At 38.2% G+C, this 18,557-nt stretch overlaps 1 protein-coding gene across 2 annotated transcripts in view; it reads left to right on the top strand.

Moving 5' to 3' along the window:
- The window catches only part of LOC138742840 (organic cation/carnitine transporter 2-like), a 43,297-nt gene that overhangs the window by 12,545 nt on the left and 12,195 nt on the right, over positions 1-18,557 (top strand). Inside the window, exons 2-8 of one of the 2 annotated variants that reach the window (XM_069897763.1) lie at positions 1,137-1,240; positions 4,507-4,661; positions 4,835-5,006; positions 5,956-6,071; positions 11,177-11,181; positions 15,659-15,759; positions 18,336-18,550. In XM_069897763.1, coding sequence (XP_069753864.1) covers positions 1,137-1,240; positions 4,507-4,661; positions 4,835-5,006; positions 5,956-6,071; positions 11,177-11,181; positions 15,659-15,759; positions 18,336-18,550 — 868 coding nt within the window. Of the gene's footprint in view, positions 1-1,136; positions 1,241-4,506; positions 4,662-4,834; positions 5,007-5,955; positions 6,083-11,176; positions 11,182-15,658; positions 15,760-18,335; positions 18,551-18,557 lie in introns of both variants that reach the window. The other variant, XM_069897762.1, reaches the window with a different exon arrangement.

The raw sequence follows: 18,557 nt of genomic DNA, 5'->3' as shown, positions 1-18,557 counted from the left end.
TTCTTGTCCACCCCGATTTATATGAAACTCCACCAGAAATACCACCATGCCCATGACCCTCCAACACAATGCTGGAGAAACTCAGCAAGTCAAACAGCAGGTCAGTGTTCCTTATATAGCAAAAGTTTAAAAAAAATACATAACATTCATATGAAGTGTATTGTGTTCAACTCAAAATTAAAATAAAAACAGAAAATGCCGTAAGTACTCAACATGTCGCACCGCACCTATTGAATGAGAAACAAAATTAATGATTTACCTCAAAATCTCTTCAACAGAACAATTCTGATGAATGACCTGTAACATTAACTCGCTTTCTCTTTGCATTAATGCTGCTTGACCTGCTGAAATATTTCCAGCATTTTTTATTTTCATTTAAATTTAAACTTTAAATTTAAATTGAATTTATAGAATCAGCACAGTAACAGGCCCTTCCTGCCCATGAGTGCATGCCACCCAATTGACCTACAACTCCCAGTACGTTTTAAATGGTGGGAGGAAACCAGAGCACCAGGAGGAAGCCCATTAAGTTACAGAGATAACGTACAAACTCCTCACAGACAGTCCAGGGTCACTGGCAATGTAACAGTATTGAGCTGACCACTATGCTATATGTGGTGCCCTTCATTTTGATTTATTCTTCAGATTTACATCATTCATAGTTTTATTATTTTTATATTAAATTGCCTTTGCTATAGAATAATAAAAATTAATGAGATAAAGGGGCTCTTCTTTTATTTTCATGATATTCTTTATTGCTTGATTGGTATTCTGGATTCTGACAGAATAAAGACTATTGTACTGTATACTTGATTTATGGTGGAGTACATCCTTTTAAAAATGATGTGAAGCCAAAACCTTTTTATATATTTCAATAAAATCTATAATTCACTTTAAAAAAATACCCAAAGGTTCTTATCACATTCTGTCCACATTTCCTTCTTTACTGAGCATCAAAAATAAACTTTACTTATCATTCATTCACTTATTTATTGAGTATGTAAGAATTTGCAAATTGCATATAACAAATTTTGATCTCATTTCAGATATATATTGTGTGTTTCAGAGATGAAATATGAAATAAATTACTGTATGTCACTGGGTAAAGATACAATAAAAAATTACTTGCATTTCAGTGGGACTTGGTGTGTAAAAATGACTGGAAAGGACCTTTTTCTATGTCAGTATTCTTCCTGGGAGTACTGATTGGCACCTTTATCGCTGGCCAATTGTCAGACAGGTAAGTTACTTGGATACATCTTATATTCATTTGTACCAGGTAATTGACCAACTGTTTTTCTATTGTGGGTTGATTTTAATCCTTTTTGTAAAACATATTTGGCATACAAGTTGACATAAGTAACTTTAATTTAACAAAGGATAGGGTTGTTTTCAGAATTTGGAATTTAAATTAATTTACAACACAGAAGTCAGTTCCAGCCATTGAAACCCATGCCACTCAATTGCACCCAATTAACCGACGGCTCTGAACTTTTTGAAGGGAGGAAACCGGAGGACCTGAGGAAAGTAGATCATGGTGAGAACATACAAACACCTTACAGACAGCAGGGAATTCGAACCCAGGTCGCTGGGACTGTTATATCGTCATGCTAACAGCTAACAAATCTCAAATATTTTCAGTTTATATTGCTATATTCCATAAAGTGCCACTTTTTTTCTTAAATGTGAACTCTTAAAATCTATATTAATTGTAATGACCACAAGTGATATTACTTGATTTTGATGGAAATCATTAACTTAATTTTGTCATTTTTACTAAATAACATAGCAATAGGTCAGGATGTTTGGATTTATGTATATGATTTAGCTTTGTGTGAATATAATTGTATGTGTCGATTAATCTATACATGACTGAGTTGTTTGTTTGCCTGAGTAGTAGCTAAATTTGCATATTCTAATATATACTCCTATGAAAGAATGCATCCAATTCAAAAATGTTTCTGTACATAACTACACTCAGTAAGTTAAGACTAAAAACAACAATGGGTTATCCTCAGCTTAAGTTCTAAAACTTGGTTGAAAGGAAATTCCATCACTAATTTAGAACATTATCCCTCATGTCCTGGAAGATAAGAAACACATCTTTATCTAATTTAAAGTATTTTATTTAACATTTTTAAAGATCTGTATGGAAGCAAGCTGTGGCCCACTGGTTGAGAACTCCTCCTCTAGAGGCACATGACACATGATTTTCATCACATATTCCAATTGCAAATCACCAGATCTATCCTCTGGAAAATCTTCAAAATCTTTCTGAACAAATTTTCCCTCACCTATATAATATTTCACTATAATCCTCTGTGTTCATACTTTCCTCATCCAATGCTTAACTTCAGTCAATTTTAATGCTTAAGAAATAACAATCATTTCTTCTTTTCTCTTGCTCTTCAGCTCTGCAGTTGATGGTTGTAACAAAAATTTATAAACATCCATCGGTACTGTTTTTCACACTTAAGCTTTAAATTAGCTTGAAAAAAAACCAATTGAGTAATAACGCACAAAACCCATGTTCAATCGACTGGGCGAGTCCCCATAAAATGTGACGAGCCTAAAGGACCCCAAAACCCAGCAGCAATAGACATTCATCAAGACAAGTAGCTACTTAAACAAAAGATGTTTTTAATTATTTTTAAACATGAAAACAGAATCAAACTTTAACTTATTTCTATTAACTTAACTAAACCCAACTTAACCCCCTTCTAATTCTAAGCGTACGTGTATGTAATGTGTGTGTAAATTTAAGAAAAGTTCTTTGGTTCAAAGTTCAATCTCACTTCTCATTCTTCCAAGTTCTCTGGTTGCAGGCAATTCTATACTGAGCACAGAATTTAACATGTGTAAAGTTCACCAGGCTTTGGTGCTTTAAAGGTAAATGTTTACTACTCAGGAAGGTTCTTGAAGGGTTTGTGGAGAGAGATTTGTTGTTCCAGGATTTCCACAACTGAGGTACCATTAGTCACCTTAATATCTTGCTGATGAAACTTGCCCCATCAGGGTCCTCCAGATGATAACTTCTTTCTTTCTTTCAGGCTATCACAGAGTTCCTTTCTATTCCCTTTATTCAAAGAGAAACATCAGACAGATAGGACTTCGAGCCATCCGCCACTCTGGAGTTTTCTGTTTCAGTTCCAACAAGCTTTCTGGCTTGCACTGTTCATATCTCTCTCTCTCTCTCTCTCTCTCTCTCTCTCTCTCTCTCTCTCTCTCCAACTGCAAGAAAGCCAATATGACTCTCTCACTTGCAAAACCCCTGACCTTCTCCAGCAAACAATAGGAGTCAGTCTTAATCTTCTTGGTCAAGCTCTTGTCTTTAGGTAAACAAAAACCCAGGAGTGATCTTTCTGTGCACTCCATCAAAACCTTTGCAAAGAGCCTTTAACAGCCAGAGTGTCGTCTCTGGCTTGAAATTATATTTCAAATAAAATCTGTTTTAAAGTGTGTCTTTGACTCTCAATTGAAGACATGGTGCATCCCTTCTTAAATTTAGCTGCCTGCAAAAATTTGTCTCCATCTTGTACCTGCTTCCTGATCTTAACCTCGGTGCAGACCGTTGTCAAACAGGGCTTTATCATTGGCCTGACCGTTTTTTCAATGTTTCATGCTGCAGTACTACATTGCACCATGAACAAATTTTCAGCTAGACTATATGTGATCAATAGGTCAAATAAAACTATTCAACCTTTGTTGTCTCACCCCAAAACCAAGATATCTCCAACTTTAGTAATTGAGTTGCCATAAGCAGACAACCACCAACAAACAGTTAAGCCATCAATGTCTGCTTAAGTTTTGGCAGGACAGTGAGAGTCTTTAAAGGTCAAGACCTCACATGACACAAAGTTCATTGTCTGTCTCCAGAACACTGACATAAGTTTTGGCAGGACAGTGAGAGTCTTTAAAAGTCAAGATCTCACATGGCACAAAGTTCATTGTCTTCCCTGTACTTCTGTATGTTATGGAACCATGGTCTACATTCAATAGGTACCTCAAATTGTCCTAGAGTTACTATCAACTCTATTCCTACAAAATCCTCCAAATCCAGTGGCAGGAAAAGTGAACAAATATCAATGTCTCTCCTAGGCTTTATACTGCTTTTCTTTGTTCATTCAAGATTTCAGCAATCACATTTTTTTTGTTTCTCTTAATTATATTTATGCAGCTTAACCCCAGACTCTTAAAACAGACTCAATATTTTAAGCTTCATCATGGCAAGGGATTACCAGTATACACAGGAAATGATTCAATGATGTTTTCAAAGTCAATTTGAAAAAAATATTTCCCTTTGTCAGATGTCAGGGAGACTCCCCTGTAGTTGTTGTGAATCCTAATCCAGAACAACACAAATGAGTACTACTATTCCATAGTAGTAAAGTTTTTTTGTGTGTGTGTGAATGCATTTGAGGTCACTGAGAAAATTGATTTATTTAGCCAAAATCTGCATTCATGTGTTTGCCTAGATTTTACTGAAGTTTTGTTTCTGTTCTTCAGATTTGGGAGGAAGGCTGTTTGGTTTGGAACCATGGCTATACAGACTGGGTTCACAATGATACAGGTGTTCTCTCCAAACTGGGAAATATTTTGTCTTCTCAATTTTTTTGTGGGCATTGGACAAATTTCAAATTATGTAGCTGCCTTTGTTATTGGTAAGTACCTGCATATTTGCAGACCATTTCATTTTGTTTTTGGTAATTCACTTCTTACTGTGTCATTAACTTCTGCTTTCATTTAACTGAGCAGTTGTAATAGTCAAATTAAATAGGATTACTAAATCATTCACAATCATAAATGGTCTTGTCCTGATTAACTTTGTTTACAGGATCTGAAGTTCTTGGGAAATCTGTTCGGGTTATCTACTCTACACTAGGAGTTTGCATCTCTTATGCAATTGGCTATATGCTTCTACCTTTGATTGCATACTTCATACGAAGTTGGCGGATGTTGCTTTTTACCCTGTCTCTTCCAGGCCTGCTGTACATTCCTCTCTGGTGGTATGTCAGAATTCACCTTAACGTATTCAAAAGCTTTGAGTGAAATGATAAAAATAATATTTTTGACAAGGTGATTTGAATCTAACCCAGACCAGGAAAATTAATGCATTTTCTTTGAAGAACGTGGGAAGCTATATTAACAGTTGTCATCATGTATCAAATCCATGTTGAGAGATTATATGTCATTTTATTTAGATCAGTAGGTTCACGTTCTTGGAGAATTTATCTTTAAATTAATTGCAAATGAACAATATTCAATACATGACCATGTATTTATTGCATTGGATATTTTGAAATTGAAGTCTTAAAAAGGAATAAAAAATAATTCAAGTCTGGTCCATGTCATTTAATAAATAAAATAAAAGTTACAGAAATGGAGCACCAATTGAGATAAAACATTTCAACAAAAAAGTGAAACCCAATGCAAATGTTGTGGGTTCTCCAGGTTGGAATTTAGACCCCATATGTTTAATGGAGGGGAATGTAGGGTAAATATAAATGTCCAACATATTAATCAATGACCAAGTAAAATTACAATTTATATAAAATATGGAATGGCTCAAAAAGAAAATGATTAAAAAAATAGTATCAAGCAATCAAGGTATTAGTGATTCTGGAGGCCTCAGAATCATCTGCTGTTTTGAGAAGAAATGTTTGGGACAGACTTAAAGACCGAATATTATGAAAATATAAAGAGAAGTTATTGTTTCATATTGGTTTGTTACTTTTTGCTTATTTAATACAAGTGTCCTATTAGTTGTCATTCCTGTGTTGGAAAACAAATTCTAGGGTCCATCAGTTGGAGACTGTCTGGAAGGGAACTTGAATTCTTCACTTTTTTGAAGTAGGAGCAGTTACTATAATAGCCAAGTTTTATTAGATATGAACTACAGCAATATTAGCTGCTGTGATTAATATCAATATTAATATCAAGTACTTTTGCTTTTAGGTTTGTGCCTGAATCGCCACGCTGGCTTTTGTTTAAAGGACGGATACGGGAAGCTGAAGCAATAATCCAACACATTGCAAAGAAAAATGGCATCACCCCACCAGCAGTACTCTTCAGTGAGCTTGAGGTACTGACACACAATTAATGGCAACACAATGTTTTCTATTTGGTCATTTGTCCATTCATAGTTGTTTATTCTTTACCATACTTGGTGACTGGGGAAATGGTAAGGGTTGGTCAAATTTTGCACTTACGATTTGCTTTAATCCAATCTTTATTTAATTTACAGTTTTATTATGGAGAATTCATACAAAATAAATTGCATGTTAGAGACAGTTTCACAGTTAATTAGGCAGCTAACCAGACGTGGTCCATAGTAATTACTAGCAACAGGGGTTGACTCAGGTCTTTGACATTTCTGCCAAAATTAATGCAGAGGGCTTTTGTTAAAATGCATCTAAGAAATAAAACGTAAGGAGCTGTGATCTCTATACCATTTATATTGCCACATGCTGGTGAATATGGAAGTAGAGGGTAATGCAGAAGAATGTGTGGCCAGAAAGATGGCACAAGATAGAGGGCAGTAGAATTGTGGTCATTGGGACCAGTTTCAGCCAAGGTAAGACTGGGATGGGGATGAATATTCTGGAGTGAAAGTTTGATAATGCTGTTGATGAGAGATTAAAACAATTTGAATGAGGGATAAACAACTTAACATAAATTCAAATAGGAAATAGAAGGCAAAAAAGTAACCATAGTGTTTGGAAGATAGAGTTATCAAGGGATTCTGTCAGTCATTAATGTTACATATGTGCAATGAAAAAAACACACAAATACTGGAGAAACTCAGCAGGTCAAACAGTGCCTTTATGTAGCAACAGTAAAGATACATCACCAACATTACAAGCTTGTGCCCTTCATCAAGGTATGGGGGAACATGAGAGATGTCTGAACAAAAGGGATGAAGGGGGGGTTGTGAGAGGGGAAGATGATAGATTGTGGGGGGGGGGAAGGACCACAAGAAGGTGGGGAAGGAGTCTAGCGTAGGTGGAGAGAGAAAGGAAGGACAATGAGTCAGACAAAAAGTTGAAAGCATGGAAAAATTGCACATGGAAGTATAATACTTTAATTATCACTGAACCTTGGTTGAGAGGGAGATTCTCCCAGTCAGAGCTTTCAGATAAGAAAGCAAAAAGGTAAAGTATGAGTGATGTGAGCTGAGTGGCGATCAATAAAAATCACATTTGTTTTAAGGCATTATACAATAGGATAGATGATCAAATATGGATTTATGAAAGGAACTAAAGAAATAAAGGGTGATCATTTATGTAAAGTATTACCAACCTTCAAATGAAATAGAAGAGCATATATGCAGGCAAATTTCTGTTGTGCATAAGGATCTGGCAGCAATATTTTGTAAATTGAGTATATTTAAAATACTGTATTTCTAAATTGCAGTCAGAACAACTCTTATTTCAGCCAGTATGGAGTAAGCTCAATTCAAGAAGGAATGAATTTTGGAAAGCAGAAAGAATGTCAATGGGAAAGTACTTTAGAGGTGGAGATCATGTTTCATTTACATTTAACAAAGAATTGGAGTAAAACATCTTAGAGTAAAATAGGAGTAAAACATCTTAAGTGGAGACAATCCATTTTACTAGACGAGAAATTATTTTGCTCGAGTGGATTGGGAAATCCACTTAAAAGTAAATAATTCTCAGAGAAATAGAAGGCATTCAAGAGAATGTTCAAGAGAATGTTCAGGCTGAAGATATTTCCATGAAAAAAAAGTGTAAGACAGCCAAAAACATAGGCCCCTGCAAAGCAAGATGCATAGGGCATAAGGTAAGGTGTAAAGGGAAGTTAGGTCTGAATCAAGAAACCAACATTGTAGAAAACATGCGTAAAGCAAGAGTTCAGAAAATGTTGGGGAAAATTAAAAATGAAATTAGAAAAGCAGATGGTGTGAAAACATTATTAAATTAAATAAAATTAAAGAGAATTCAAATAAACGATTTATGTAATTTTTTTTATAAAGCAGCAGTGCTTGAAATACTCAGCAGAGGTCAGGCCATTTCTGTGGGAAGAGTGACATTTCAATTCAAATAAACATCATCAGATCTGGAAAGGAGACATAAAAAACCTGATGAATGGCAGGGGAAGAGACAGGATTGTCTGATTTGGTAAAAACAGGGTGACCATTCAGATAATCTGTTAACAAGTTTATCTGATTCATGATTGAATGAGAGCAGATAGAGTGAGAATAGAAAGTAAAAAGAACAGACAAAAATAAAGTAGAATTCGAAAATACAGAGCAAGAAAACATGCCTAGCAGGGCATACAAACTATTCTTTAGGGAATATTTTGTTTCTTGCAAATCACATGACTGCTCCAATTGTTGTAGGAGTGACCCTTGACATCTCGCATAATCCATCAAACACAAGGTGCATTATTCACCAATGAGTCTGAGCATATGGCAAGAAAGTCAGCCAGACACAGAATTCAGGAATAATGAAAATGTAATGATTATTTTACCCTTAGCACCATTACCCCGTGGCATCCAATTCTAAGATAGTTCATAAATGTGCATTTTTTTTGGCCAGTCTATGAATATTTAATGGTTACTTTTTGAAAAGCCAGTGATGAGACTACCACCCTGGTCAGTACAAAGTAAAAACTCAATGTTAGAGAAACTCAGCATATCAAAAAGTGCACTTTATATAGCAAAGATAAAGATACATATCAAAACTTTTGGGCTTGAACTCTTCATCAAGGTATAAAAAAATGTAGGCAGCCACCCAATCTACATTGTACTCAAACGCAAAACATTGTCTTTGCAATATAAAGTGCACTGTTTGAAGTCCTGAATTTCTCCAAAATTGTGTTTTTATTTCAACCATGGTGTCTCATACTTTTGTGTTTTACCCTGGTGAGTATGCTGATCTTAACATATCTCTTTGAGCTAACAAATTAATCAATGTTACTGTCATGATAATGAATATGTATGAGATGTACCAGAAGTCACGTGGTATGAGAGAGATAAGAGCACAAGCAGGAGAACAAAGGAAACGGGAAAATAAAGCCACTAAGAAGTTTACCTGATAAAACTTGTGTTTAATGTTTTATTAACTTCACATTTCGGGCCACAAATGTGACATTGGCGACGAGGATGAAAGAAGCTTGAAGAAAATTAAAGACTAAACAAGATTACAGAGGATTACAGACAACTTCAAGGTGATAAGAATTTTCTCTGTGACTCAGTACTTTTGGGGCTGGAATATTTCCTCATGGCTGGGGCAGACGGTAACTTTCTAACACATAGTGGAATTGCTCATTTTGACCCAATGGGTGATGCAAGCACTGTAAGTGTGAAGTGGAAGGCATGGCTGGAAGAATTTGAATCCTACGCCGACAGTCGTGGCCTATTTCTAGATACCGGTACAGTTGAACAAAAAGTGCAGAGAAGGGCGTTACTTCTTTTCACTGCAGGACCCTCAGTTCGGGAAACATTTAAGACACTTTTGAATACTGGAAGAAAGGATGAGTACCGGAAAGCGGTAGATGCATTAAATGCACACTATGTAGTGACACCGAATGCTACATTTCAACGCCATTTGTTTTGGAGAACGAGACAAGAAGATGGCCAGACAATTGCTCAGTACGTGATGAGACTACGCCAGCTAGCTGTTGGATGCAATTACATGCCAGCTGATTTAGACAACCAATTATTGGATCAAGTCGTACAGCACTGCAGATCAGATCAACTCAGAAGACGTCTACTGGAAAGAGGGAGTGAGTTGGAACTCACCGATGCTTTAACCATTGCTGCTGCATTAGAGGCTGTTGAAGGGCAATTTCATACCATGACCCTGAAAGACAACTCAAGCCAGCAAATTAAGAGGCTCTCACATCGCCATAATCAGCCAAGATATACGCCGACACAGGACGTGGAGTGTTATCGATGTGGAAACCGAGGTCACTTTGGAAAAGACCCGTATTGCCCGGCCAAAGGCAAAGTTTGCAGAAAGTGTGGAGGTAAGGACCACTTTGCAAAGAAGTGCAAAAGCAAGTCCAATGCAGACCAGAAGAGGAAGAGTACAACTTCCAAAGGCAAAGCCTGGGGGAAAGGAAAGTATCCTGGAAAGAAAGATACCATTCGCCAGATAGACGGTGACGATGATGATACCCAGGAGGGACAGAGTTGTTACCAATTTACGTTGAATGAAGTACATCATGAGAAGGTCCCAGTGATCATTGGTGGAGTGACAGTGCAGGTCATTGTAGACTCAGGCAGTGACAGTAATGTGATTGATCGACATTTATGGGAGAAGTTGAAAAGGAAAAAGATCATCTGTACCTCAAAGAAGTGTTCCAAGAAACTGTATCCATAAACAGCAACCAAGCCATTGCAGACCATTGGATGTTTTACTGCAACTGTTGAAGCTGGAGATAAGTACACCGAAGCAGAGTTTATGGTCATAGAAGAGAGGGGAGAACCATTGGTGAGTAGAAGCACAGCGCAAGACCTGGCAATACTTCATATTGGAGCTTGTGTCAATTCAATTCAGTCATACGAGGATTCCCCGCAGTCTTCCAAGGAGTAGGAAAGCTGAAAGGTCGACAATTGAAGCTAGCAGTAGATGAAACGGTCAAACCCAAGGCACAACCAATGCGCCGAACTCCGTTTGGACTTCGTGGGAAAGTCGAAGCCAAAATTAAAGAATTGATCGAACAAGACATTATTGAACCGGTGGAACATTCGACACAATGGGTCAGTCCCATAGTGATTGTGCCCAAACCAAAGGGTGACATAAGACTATATGTTGACATGAGAATGGCCAATGAAGCTATAATTAGAGAACGACACCCTATACCAACAGTGGAGGAAATACTTCAAGAACTAACTACCAGTAAGATATTCTCAAAAATTGATCTGAAATGGGGCTATCATCAATTAGAGCTGGATCCAGGTTCCCGAGATGTGACAACATTTGTGACTCACTGTGGATTGTATCGTTACAAGAGACTATCATTTGGAATTAATGCAGCTTCAGAGATCTACCAGTATGAAATCCATCGAGTGATTCAAGGCATTCCTGGAGTTGCCAACATTTCTGACGACATCATAGTCCATGCACCAACGAAGGAAGAGCATGACAAACGGTTGAGGCATGTACTATCTAGACTACAGGAGGCAGGCCTTACCGTGAATGGAAACAAGTGCCAGTTCGGTGTGTCAGAAATGGACTACATGGGACACAGACTTACACGGGAAGGACTAAACCCTGCAGAGGCCAAGGTGAAAGCTATTGCAGAGGCACGTGCACCTCAGAACGCAATAGAGGTGAGGAGTTTCCTGGGATTGGTCAATTTTTGTGCAAAGTTCATTCCTAATTTTGCTACAGTGGTAGAACCACTAAGGAAACTAACCAGGAAAGGTGTACCATTTCATTTTGGATCTGAGCAGAAGAAAGCATTCACAGCGCTGAAGCAAAGCCTGACAGATGCAAAAACTCTTGGATATTACGATCCGGCGGCATCAACCAAAGTCATAGCTGATGCCAGCCCGGTTGGTTTAGGAGCTGTGTTGGTCCAGATGCATGATGGAGGACCAAGAATCATTGCCTATGCCAGCAGATCATTATCAGATGTGGAAAGAAGATACTCTCAGACAGAGAAAGAAGCACTCGGACTTGTATGGGCCTGTGAGAGGTTCCATGCATATTTATACGGCATTGAATTTGAACTCATCACAGATCATAAGCCATTAGAGGTGATCTATGCACCTAGATCCAAACCATGTGTCAGAATAGAGAGATGGGTACTCAGACTACAACCCTACAAATATAAAGTAATCCACATTGCAGGGAAAGCAAACATTGCTGATCCGCTGTCCAGATTGGTGAAGGATGGATGTCCACAATCCAAATCAGAATTGGGAACAGAAACAGAGAGCTTTGTACGCTTCGTAGCTATTCAGTTGACACCGAAAGCTGTGACTACGAAGGAGGTCGAGAGAGAATCCGAACGTGATCCAGAACTCATGGAAGTAAGAGAATGCATACAGAGTGGACAATGGGACAAGTGTACTCACAAGGCTTACATTCGCATTAGAGATGAACTTTGTTGCATCGGACAGTGTGTATTAAGAGGTTGCAGATTGGTGATACCGTAAAGATTGAGACCGAAGATCATATCCTTAGCGCATGAAGGACACCTAGGTATTGTTGGTACCAAGCAAAACCTCAGGACCAAGGTATGGTGGCCAAGTTGTGATAAAGACGCAGAGAAATTTGTTAAAACTTGTCACGGATGTCAAATCACAAGTAGGAGTAATCCACCAGAACCGATCCGGAGTACGCAACTTCCGACAGGACCATGGATCGACGTAGCTGTTGATTTTCTTGGACCTTTACCGACGGGTGAATCAATTATGGTAGTGATAGATTACTACAGCAGATACTATGAGTACATGGTGTTGAAGTCCACAACCACTGAAAAAACAATACAAGCGTTAGCAGAGATATTCGCAAGATATGGATTACCTGTTACATTATACTCTGACAATGGTCCACAATTCATTTCAGAGACATTTACGGAATACATGAGGACCACAGGTATCCACCATCATAAAGTAACTCCGAAATGGCCGCAAGCCAACAGAGAAGTAGAGAGACAAAATCAGTCCATTGAAAAACGATTGAGGATTGCACACGCAGAAGGACAAAATTGGCGAGAAGGATTGTTATCTTATGTGGCTGTCTATCGAGCAACGCCTCATGCAACCACTGGAAAAAGTCCTGCAGAAGCATTTTTTGGGAGAAAAATCTGCACAAATTGCCAGAAATAAAGGAAATCCGAGACGACCAGGAGATGAGGGACCACGATGCTGAAAAGAAAGGTGTAGCAAAGCTGTACACAGATTCGAAACGTGGAGCCAAGTACTCAGACATCATGCCAGGAGATAATGTTCTAGTGAGGCATGAAACTGGTGGTAAGCTAGACACACCTTATTACCATCAACCCTATACTGTCGTATCCAGAAGTGGCAGTATGATGACAGTCAAGTCTCCGACTGGAGTCCTGTATAAGAGAAATGTATCAAGTGTAAAAAGGTACCAGTCCAGAGATACATCGAGCGAAGAGGTTGAAAGGCCAATACGAGATGCTGAAACTGAGAGACCTGATGATGTTCCAGAGGCAGTTACCAGCACTCCTGATGAAGTGACTCGAGCGCCAGAAACACCCGAAGCCGTGGCGAGCAGTATTTCCGACGCCAAGAGTGAACAACCGAGAAGCGACGACAATATCGCAGGCAGGCCGAAACGAAACCGGAAAGTGCCCAAACGATACGAAGACTTTGTGCCATAGTTTTAATAAGAACTTTGGGACAGTATTTAATCTTATATCATAAAGTGCATGTATGAGTGCTGTAGGAAGTAAACTTTATGTAGTTGAGTTATTACCATTAGTTACGATGTTTGTAAGTTTCCGAGAGATATTGGTAATTGAAGGTAAAGTTTATTTCTGATTAAAGGAGGGATGTCATGATAATGAATATGTATGAGATGTACCGGAAGTCACGTGGTATGAGAGAGATAAGAGCACAAGCAGGAGAACAAAGGAAACGGGAAAATAAAGCCACTAAGAAGTTTACCTGATAAAACTTGTGTTTAATGTTTTATTAACTTCACGTTTCGGGCCAGAAATGTGACAGTTACATCCCTTAAAAGGCTATTTGAACTCAACAGTTTTTATAATAACCACATTTTTCTGTGTTTCCAAAGCTATCACGATTCCTACAGAGATTAATTAGTTTAGGATCATGCCTGCAGACCCTTAATGTCTTTAAAAACATTCCATTTAGAATCAACAAGTCAATTGTGTGTGTGTTTTTTCCCATGCTGCAGAAACCAGGTCTGCCTGTTTAATATACAGGGTCATTTGTTCTTTTACAACCCCTTCAATACCAGTTGTATTATGTTCTGTGGCATACATGTACACCACGGAAATGATTAAATGGAGTTGTTGTGCAAAATATTTACTGCAAGTAAATAAGCCATTGTTTCACTTGCAAGGAGTGCTCAGATGCCAGGACGACAAGACCCGAAGAGGTAAAAATAGTGTCTGTGTCCTCACAAACCTTTCCTTTGGGTCTCGATATCCTTCCTCGTTTCTCCTCTAAAGTAAAACCTACTGCATTCTCACATCTTCCCAGTTTAGATGTAATGTCATCAATCAATAATATTATTTCAGGTTTCCCCTCAATAGATATTGCCCGACTTGCTTCAATATTTCTAGAATATTCTATTTTTATCTAGCATGTTACAGTGATTTTATTACACCTCCTGAAAAGTCCCACTAAAAAGGGCATAAACATGGTGAGCACCAAGACTTTTGTATTCAGCTTTCACTAAAACATTCACCAGTGGTCTTCTGGGATATTGCCTTTGACTGTTTCTATTGTTCCCTTAGCATTATTGAGCATAATCTAAATCAATAGATTCTTGATCCTTCTCCTTTGTTGTTACGTTTAAGTGGGTATTTACCCCCTTCAACATGATTTTGATATCATAGTTAGAATCATGCACTATAGCAGAAGTCCGAGAATCCTGACTGCGTGGGGATTGGCTCAGTTCTCGGGCAGTATTTTTAAAATTCAAAAGGGAAGAAAATTCAGAAGAGATTAACAGGTACATTTTGATAGGTTTTTCATCAGTAAATGGAGCATGCTTCATTTATCAAAATGAGGAGTTTTAAAGAAAAATGAAGTCAACAAACATGGTTGTTGTTGCTGCTTTGCATCTGTGGCATTTATGCAGCCACGCACACTCATGAAAGCCCACTAAATTAAAAAAGTTAGAGATTTTTCAACAAGTCTGGATTGTCAGGTGATCCAAATTTCCGGCATCTAGATTTTTGGACTTTTTCTGTACATGCCCTTTAAATCAAAACACTTAATAATTCATGCATAATTCATGTTTTAAATGCTGAATTTTGTAATATGATTTCATTAAAAATGCAACCTTTAAAATAATGTTTATCCTCCTTCTAAGCCATGATGGCATTTTCCTTAGCTGAAAAGGGATTCAATGTGATGTGACATGGTTTGATAAACAATCTGCGTCGAGAATTGTGTCAACAGCCTGAACTACATTCTGGCACACCATCAATAAACCGGAAATTTTACAGCACTTATACTGAGAACCATTGTTGTAATTTAAGTTTAGTGTGCAGATTAATGAATAAGCAAATAAAACCATGCAGGCCATTTATATATCTTTAAACCTACCAAATACAGTTCAGTTTGAAGTAAGTTCCAGATGAAATATGTGATCAGATTATTAGCTGTGATTGATTTATTGTGCAAATAAATATTCTGAGCTGCAAGTAAATCCAGGGTGATATAGAAGGTGACAGAATGTGATAATACTTTAAACATTACTGTACAAGTCACTTGTAATGCAAGACTGATTCTGAGGGCAGAATCTGGTTCCACTCAGAACATATTTTGAATGTAAATGAGCCATGAGAGAGTTATTCCACATCCAAAACCGTAAGATCCATGGTATTCTACAATAAATGATCAATATCATTGTTTTGGGGAGAGGAACCAAGTTGCTCAGATCTGGAAAAAAAAAGCAAGAACAAGTTTGACCATCTCAAAACAGTTAACATTAAGAATTAATCTCTTTTTTTTTAGCTTGAAGAAATGAAGTCTAAAAGTGAAATAACACATACAATTATTCACTTGGTGAAAACCAGTAATATCCGAGCCATTACAATGATAAACTTCCTTATCTGGTAAGTATTAATGTTAAGAGCTTTTTCAAACTTTGATCAAATAAATTAGGGCTTCATCTCTTACATTTAAAGAATGTGTATTAAAATTCAGTTAACACCCTATTGGGGCTCCAGTTACCTCCCACTCTTCAAAAACATACCAGAGTGTAGGTCAATGGGTATAAAGTGGATGAGATGCACTTGTAGAGACAAACTGGCCTGTTACAGTGCTATAGGCCTAATTTAATTTAAATTTTATTGTTGATCCAAAAATGTATAGTTTTAAGTTTATCTCCAAGCACAATGCAAAAGTGGTCTGGAGTGCTCCAATATGAATCAAGCTGATTGGCCAGTTACTTGTTTGTAGGACAGTGAAATAATTTTTTCCATTGTCACTGAGCTGCAAGTATGTCCCTTTTAAAGAGGAAGGTGAAGTGTAATTTCATGAAAGAGAGAGAGAGAGAGCAAGAGAGAGAGAGAGAGCTGTGGCCAAAATTGCAGATAAAGGTGGTGGGGGGGGGTGGGGTGGGAGGTAAAGTCATATTATCCCAAAGAGTCAGAAAACCTCCAGGCAATATTTCAAAGTGAGGAAGTACAGGTGCCTAATTTTTTATCTGGGATTCAGAACACCAGTAAACTCCAAAATCCAGGACTTTTTTTCGGTAGATGATATCAACTCATAAAATATGGGTTTTACATCTAAGAAATGTTAATTTCTCATAATAAATTAGCATATTTACCTCCAGAATGGCTGTTCACACAGACAGGACATTTACACTAAATAAAGTTGAGTTGCAGTGATTTCGGAGGCTAGGTGTTTGAGGTGGGGTGGTTGAATGAAATGTAACTAAGTTTTTAAAATGTTGTGGAAATATTCTCCATTTTCAGAAGGAGACCCCCCCCCCCCAGTCTCCTGTCCCCACCCCCATGGGCACCCTCTCTTACCTTCAATGGAATGGTGACTCTCAGCCCTGGTGGGAGAGAAGCAGGTGGTGACTGGCTCAATGTGGGATCAATGGCCTTCTTCCTTACCCATGTCCCCCACACAGTTGGAACTGTTCTGCATATTCCTGGCTCTGGCAAAGCGGTTCCAGCTGCATGGTGGATTATGGGCAACAAAGATGGCTATTGCTCCCACATTGAGCTATCATCGCCTGCTTCTCACCATGAGGCCGCTTTGGTGAATTCTGGACTTGGCACTGCAGCCCTGCTGCCACATCAGGAGTAAGATGGAGTGGGCAACGGACAGATGGCTGGGGGCAGGGATGATGACAGACGGCCAGGGGATGGATGGTGGGGGTTAGGAGTGAGGCATTTTAAAATGATTCTGAAATCTGCAAGATTCTGAACAACAGCAGGTGTCCAGTCCCAACGATTCCCGGATAAAAGGTTAGGTTCCTGTACTTGAAAGAACTTATCTCTTAAGGTGTATAGGCAATAAAATAAACAGTTCAATGAACTTTTATGATTTGTTAAACTATAATTTGTATCTTTATACTTTCTTCCTACTCCTGTTCCTTGGACTGTCAAGGCTAATTTTCTCAAGTTTGTCCACCACTATCATGTGAAGTATCCAAATTGAATGTCAGCAAGCTTACAAACCCAGTCTTTTCACACCCATAGTGTCATATTCATACATTCCATTACTGTACAGTACATTGTTACATTCATTCTATAATTTGCTATGTAATACTGCAGCCATGACTGTGGCTCCTTATAACTTCTCCTCCCTTTGTTATTTGTGACGTCACCTCTAATCTCAGCCCCTCAAACTCATGCAAGCTGGAATGTGAAGACAGCAGCATTCCTTCACTGACATCTCAGTGTGCAATCTTCCACTTTCCAAGTATAAAGCATTACTGATGTGTTTTGTAGGAGCACCAGGAAATATAAACAAGTACATACCTCCTGCAGGAACCCCTACTTACATCTCTCATACCTCCTGCAGGAACCCCTACTTACATCTCTCATACCTGCTGCAGGAACCCCTACTTACATCTCTCATACCTGCTGCAGGAACCCCTACTTACATCTCTCATATCTGCTGCAGGAACCCCTACTTACATCTCTCATACCTGCTGCAGGAACCCCTACTTACATCTCTCATACCTTTTCTGGCATGCCACAACAGGGAAATGTCTATCAGGGCACAGGGGACTGTGGGTTAAATGCTTTCTCAAGTGATTGGGATAATATCTTAGTATTGGGCGATGTAGGTGGTCAGAAAAAATATGATGGATAGAATTTCTAAGGTAAAGTTTATATTGCACATCACTATATATTTCCCTCCAGAAAATCTTCATTTCACAAGGTTAAAGTTTAAATTTATTTTAAAAACTTTGGCCTGGGTGAGTACTCTTTGCACCACTCTCCTGGCTTGAAATTATGCAAGTTTTTGGTCTCCAATTCTTTTCCTTCTGAACATATGCTATCTCTTGTCTTATCTTGGCATGAACTGAGCACTGAGACTGGGGCCAGTATACTGGTTCCTGAAACACAAATAAGGTAGGGAGAAAATTCTGAAACCTAGAAATGGAAAGGGGAGGGAGAAATATGTTTTGGAAAATGTTTAACAAGAGTGTATCATTTTGTTTTAGGATGATCCTATCAATTGAATACTATGGTTTGTCTTTGAACACACCAAATCTCAATGGCGATGCCTATTTGAACTGTTTCTTCTCTGCTGCTATTGAAGTTCCAGCATACACAACAGCTTGGCTTCTTCTCCAGAGGTTTACCCGCAGATTCTGTCTTTCAGGCGCACTTTTTCTAGGAGGCAGTGTGCTTTTCTTCATCCAGCTTGTACCATCAAGTAATTT

The sequence above is a fragment of the Narcine bancroftii genome, chromosome 9, assembly GCF_036971445.1.
Source record: "Narcine bancroftii isolate sNarBan1 chromosome 9, sNarBan1.hap1, whole genome shotgun sequence".
In the NCBI taxonomy this organism is placed as follows: domain Eukaryota; kingdom Metazoa; phylum Chordata; class Chondrichthyes; order Torpediniformes; family Narcinidae; genus Narcine; species Narcine bancroftii.
This window is presented reverse-complemented; position numbering and strand designations above follow the sequence as displayed.